At 27.5% G+C, this 5,711-nt stretch overlaps 1 protein-coding gene across 1 annotated transcript; it reads right to left on the bottom strand.

The window, feature by feature from the left end:
- Positions 1-734: 734 nt before the first annotated feature.
- LOC132735127 (uncharacterized) lies at positions 735-2,200 on the bottom strand. Its single transcript, XM_060722029.1, has 2 exons — positions 1,984-2,200; positions 735-1,619 (listed from the first exon to the last, which is right to left on the bottom strand). The coding sequence occupies exons 1-2, from the start codon at positions 2,194-2,196 to the stop codon at positions 1,305-1,307; spliced, it is 528 nt and encodes a 175-aa protein (XP_060578012.1). The 5' UTR covers positions 2,197-2,200; the 3' UTR covers positions 735-1,304.
- Between the last annotated feature and the right edge of the window lie 3,511 nt (positions 2,201-5,711).

Genomic DNA, 5,711 nt, shown 5'->3' with positions numbered 1-5,711 from the left:
TTGGAATTTGAAAATCATTTGCTATTTCAGTTTTAGTTTTACTCCCTATCTCAATTTTTCATAAAACATCATATTTCGTTTCTTAACTCTTACTGCTTTTTGTTTTCTTTCAATAAGAAGAATAAACAAGATTTTTCATTTGTCTTCCTTTTATAATGAATATCTTCTATTATATTTCAAGGGTGACTTTAACTAATAACATATACATTTCTTTTAATTTCAATCAAGCATATTTGTAGTTTTCTATGGATTATGTTTGCAAGCATGCGTGATTATGTAGAAAACCGATAATTATTTTACTCGAGCAAATTATTAAAGAAAAGAAATTATAGAATAAAGGGAATTACCGTTTCATCTTTGTGACAAAAACTCAAGCTAAAAATATCCTAAATAGAAAACTATTACATACTTCTATACAAATTCATTTTCATATATTGAATTACATACAACAATAAACGGTACATTCCGCGAGTTTTATTCCGTGCAAATGAAAACGAAAGTTGAAAATGCGGGATATATTTAAGAATAGACGATATTTGGAGTTCGTTATAAAAGTGTAATTTTATGAACTTTTAACTAAATTGGGACTAAAAAATGAGTTCCTTATATGCGATAATTCCTTATAACCGTGTTCGCTATAACCGTATATTTTTACATTAAATAAAGAAGGGCAAAATTCGGGCCAAAATAAATTGTTCCTTATGACCGGAAGTTCGCTATAACCGTGTTCGCTATAAGTGAAGTTTACTGTATTGACTTAACCAAACATACATCATTTGTATTACAATACAATTTGTCTTCTATGATTTGTAAATGGAATGGCATATAGCATGTTACTCTAAGCAGTACAAGTGCAGGACTCTCGGCAAGTCAAAAGACTATTTTTACTAAAGATTTTTGTCAAGTAACAGACAAGTAAACAATGACCACCGTTGATATTACATTGTAAACACCATGTCAAATGATTAACATACGCCTTTTTTACTTCTATGTCATTAAAAGGCCCGTTAACACTTACAATTGTAAAGAAGAAAAACATTTATGTAAGGTATAATATAACAGTTGTGACAGACTATATAAAGATATATTTCGTGTTAATGTAAAAATACAGCAATGTATGAATTATTGTTAATTATAACTTAGAAACAAGAATGCTAACTAACAGTTTGGGTTACGCTAATTCTATTTCACCATGACTAGGATCAGTCTGTATTACACAGACATCTATATTGAACACTTTTTCCTTATATTATACACACAAATAGCACTTTCACATTTATAGTTAACGCCAACTGTTTGCTCTTTCATATCAATTCCTTGCTCCCCCTTCTTCTCGCGAGAGCTGCAAGATCTCGCGTTGTTTTCATAGAACATGTTCGTGGACGAAAAGCGTCATCCTCTTCCTCTGTATCGGTACCGTCCAATGCTGTGACACTTGATGCTGATCGTACTGAATAATTGTCTAGTCCAAATTCACTGCCTTCAGTTGATTGTAGACTTGTAGTGGAGTCTGTCGCGGGACTTTTTCTATATTTCCTGGATTTGGTCAATGAATGGATTGTGTCTTGAATATCACAGAATTGTCTTTTAAGTAAAATATCATGTTGTCTTAACAGTATCTGTAATTAAATAAAAACAATTATGTCCATTAAGAAATTATAACTTCTCTTAACTTATCGTTACAAAACAGTAATTAATATTCCTTCAAAGTTTAAAATAGATATACTACTATTAGAATTTAAAAAAGTCAATTCGTTAAGTGCGTCTCTGTATTTTCTCCTTTATCAAGTATTTTTGACAGAATTTCTTAATATTCTTACTATATTTAGTTGTTGTTTTTTCTATGTCATCGAAGCTTTTGTAATGTGGTGGCAAAAAGTAATTGGTGTGTCTGTATATATGTGCGTGCGTGGGGTCAAATCCAGTCCTGTTTCTTATGTCTAAGCGTTGTTATATTGTTTGTTTATATAAAACGTTACTCACGAGCTCTTGTTTCACCCACATAATGACTTGCATCATATCCCTCATTCGTTCATCTTCTGTCTCCTCGTGCTCAATGATGATCGATGACTTCCGTTTTGAAGCAGACGACAAACCAGGCGACATTTCGTCCTTGGAGAATTTTTCATATCTTTTAGGCAATCGCAAAGCACCAGGTAAACTTCCGTGTCGTAACGGTATTATTCCTTTCCCCATTTGGAAAAAAAATTTTGGAATTCAAAAATTTTCCCTTTTTTAAAATTTTCCTGTAAAATTTTTAAAGCTTTTGTTTTTAAAAAATTAAATATTTAGAAGGGAAAGTTTTTTTCCCACAGAGTTTTTAAAAGGTTTTTGAATTTTTTTTCCCATTTTTTACGATACGAGGGAAACTTTTTTAAAAAACTCTGAAAAAGCTACCCTTTTTTTAATTTGTTTTTTTTTTTTAAAAGTATTATTGAAGAAAGATTTTTTGGGTATATATTCCGAAAAATAGATGGGGTTTACTTTTAAAATTTTTTAACCCCTCCCTTGGCAGCTTATTTTGGAATAACCCCCCTTTTAACAAAAGAGGGGAGGATAGGGGGGGAACTTTCGCCCTTTTATGGCGGGGGGGAGTATTAAAAAAAAGGCATTTTTTTGTTTTTTGTTGTTGTTTTTTGGGGGGTTTTGGGGTTTTTGGGGGGGGGTGGGGGTTTGGGTTTTTTAAATTCCTAAAACTTTTTATTTCCGTTTTTTTTAAATTTTTCCCATTTTTTGTGTTAAAATAAAACATTTTCTGCCCAAAAAAGGCTTAAAAACCCTTTAATTCCCAAAATTGGGGGACAAAATTTTATCGATTGATAAAAATAAAAAATCCTTTTCCCCACCCCTTTTTTTTAAAAACCACTTTTTACTTTAATGAAAATTTATTTTTTTTTTTATTTTGTGATTAAATCAAGGCAAAAAAAAAGGAAAGTTTTTTAAAAATTTTGGGGAAAAACTTTTACTTTTTAAACCCCTCGTTTTGGGGTATGGCAAAAAAAAAAAAAAATTTTGGCCTGGGACCAAAAATTGTCGACTATAGAAAATTTTAAAAAAAACTTTTTAACAAAAAAATTTTTTAAAAGGGGCCCCAAACATACGGTAAAAAATTTCCAAAGGGATTTTTTTCAAAAAAATTTGTCAAAAAAAAAATTTTTTTTACTTTTCTTATTACCTGTTTTCGGGCGTCAGTTTTCCCAAATTCCCAAATTTTTTTTTTTTTTATTTATTATTTTTTTAAATTATTATTTTATTTTTTATTATTTGGGAAAGTGGAAAGTATTGGGGGGGTAAAAAAAGGGGATTTAAGAAAGTAGTATTTAATATTTTGAAAAATTATTATTTATTTAAATTATTTTTCCTTTTTTTTCAGGGGCTTTTACTTTTAAAAAAACTTTTAAAATTTTCGATCTTTTAAATTTTTTGAAAAAAGGGAAAAGGGGAAAAAATTCCCTTTCGGGGTTTTTCCCCTTTTAAAACGTAAAACTCGGGTCCATTTGAAAAAAAAATTTTTATTATTACTCGTATAATTTATACCCCAAAAAACAAAAAAAACTTTCGCAAAAAAAATTTTTTAAAGGGTTTTGGGGATTTTTTTTACTTTTTCTTTTTTTCCCTTTTCTTTTTTTGTCCCTTTCTCACCCCCAAAATTTAAAAAAACTTTTTTTTACTTGGGCCCTTTTGTCGGTAAAAAATTTAAAATTTAATGTTTTTAAAACCGTTTTTTTGAATAAAAACCGGTTGGGGAAGAAAAGGGAAAGGGGGATTTAGATTTTGCTTTTAAACCCAACCTTTTTAAAAAATTTTGGAAAAAAAAATTTTTAACAAATTTAAAACTTTTTTAGCAAAAACCATTTAAAAAACATTTCGGGCGTATTTTTCCCTTTTTTTATTTGGGAACCTTAAAATTTAAAATTTTAAAAAAAATTTTAGTTAGGTTTTCATTGTTTTTTTTTAAAAAAAAAACAAATCCCCCCAAAATTGAAAAAAGATAAAGGGGGAAAAATTTGATTTTTTTTTAGTTATTTTTTTTTATCTATTGGAAGTTTTGAAAAAAAAAAGGAACTTTCCCTAAACAAAAATTTTATCTTAGGTTTTTTAAAAAAACCATGAAAAAAAAGTTTTTAATTTGGGTATTTTTGAAATTTGATTTTAATTGAAAGGGTTTTTTAAAAAAAAAAAATATTTTTTCCCCAAATGAGGGATTTTTTAAAAACCTTTAAAAACCTTTTTTAAATTTTTGAAAAAAAAAAAATTTTTGGGGGGGAAAATTTAAAAAAATAAAAAAGTTTTTTAAATTAAACTATTTTAAAACTTTTTCTTCTAAAAGGGTTTTGGTTTGGTTTGTTTTATGTTTTAATTTTAAAAAAACGGGTTAAGTTTTTCTTTGGGTTTTTTTAAAAAAATTTTTGGGGGACCCCCCGAAAAATCTGTTTGCTATGCCTTTGGGAAAACAATGTATTATTTTCTTTTTTTAAAAAAAATTTTCAAAAAAAACCGGGGAATCCATTCACCCCGGGGTTTTCCCAAAAAACAAAATTTTTTTTCCCAAATTTGGGGAAATTTTTAAAATCTAAAAAAATTTTGCGGGGAAAATTCCCTTTAAAACAAAAAAACTTTTACCCAAAAAAATCGTATTTTTAAATTTATTTTTCCCTTTAATTTTTCCGAAAAAAACCCCTTATCTTAATCAAAAACAATATTTTTTTCCAAAATAAAAACCCTTTTTTTAATAATTTTTCCTTTTTTTAAAAAACTTATTAGGTTTTTTTTTTAAAAAATTCCCAACAACCCAATTCGTTTTACAAATATTTTTAAAAGGGCCCCTTTTTTTTTCCCTCAGAAAGGAAAAAATTTTACTTTTTTTGGGAAAAGGTAAAATATTTGTTTTTTTAAATTTTTTAATTTTTTTTGGTTTTGGGGCTTTTTAAAGGGGCTTTTAAATTTTGAAGGGGAAATACTTTTAAAATTTTAAATTTTGGGTGTTTTTACAAGCAAAAAGTTTTTAAAAAAAGGGTTGGGTTTTTGCCTTTTACATAAAAAAAACTTACACAAAAAAACACTTTAAATTTTTAAAATTAAAAAAAAGGGGAAAAACGGGGAAGAAGAAAAAGGGGGCCCCATTTTTCCAAAAAAAATTTGGGAACCATGAGAAAACCTTTTTAAAAAGCTTTTGAAAAGGGAATTTCCCCAATTAATAAAAAAAAAAGGGGAAAGCATTTTTTTTGGGGGCAAAAAGGGGTTTTTTTAAAAAAAAGAATGAAAGGGGTTTAAAAACAGTGTGTATTTTAAAATTTGTACTTGTGTTTTTAAAAAACGTTTTTTAAAATTTTAAATTTAAAAATTTTTATTTTTCCCCGGGGAAATTTCTGGGCCTTTCACCCCAACTTTTTTTACCGAAAAGGAAATTTTCATTTTAATTTTAACAAAAAAGGTTGGCATTTAAAAAAAAACCTTTCAGATTTAACATTTTTTTAATTTTTTTTTTAAAAAAACCCATATTTTATAGCCCCTTTGTAGATCAAAAAAATTTATTTTTTCCTTTTGGGGATTTTTAAAACCCGCCGCAAAAAAAAAAGCAAAACATATTTAAAAACTTTTTAAAAAAAGTTTTAGGGTCTATTTTGGGGAAAAAATTATATTCTACTTTTGGGCAAAAAAATTTAAAACTGTTTCCCCTTTTGTTTAAAAAATAAAAAAAAACAAAAAAA

This window comes from Ruditapes philippinarum, unplaced genomic scaffold (assembly GCF_026571515.1).
Source record: "Ruditapes philippinarum isolate M1 unplaced genomic scaffold, ASM2657151v2 ctg2489_1_1_1_1, whole genome shotgun sequence".
Taxonomy (NCBI): domain Eukaryota; kingdom Metazoa; phylum Mollusca; class Bivalvia; order Venerida; family Veneridae; genus Ruditapes; species Ruditapes philippinarum.
This window is presented reverse-complemented; position numbering and strand designations above follow the sequence as displayed.

Bases quoted from the DNA above. Each gene is read 5' to 3' on its own strand.
- LOC132735127 (XM_060722029.1), bottom strand. From the start codon at position 2,196: ATGGGGAAAGGAATAATACCGTTACGACACGGAAGTTTACCTGGTGCT. The intron at 1,620-1,983 runs GTGAGTAACGTT...ATTTAATTACAG, and splicing joins TGTGGGTGAAACAAGAGCTC to ATACTGTTAAGACAACATGA.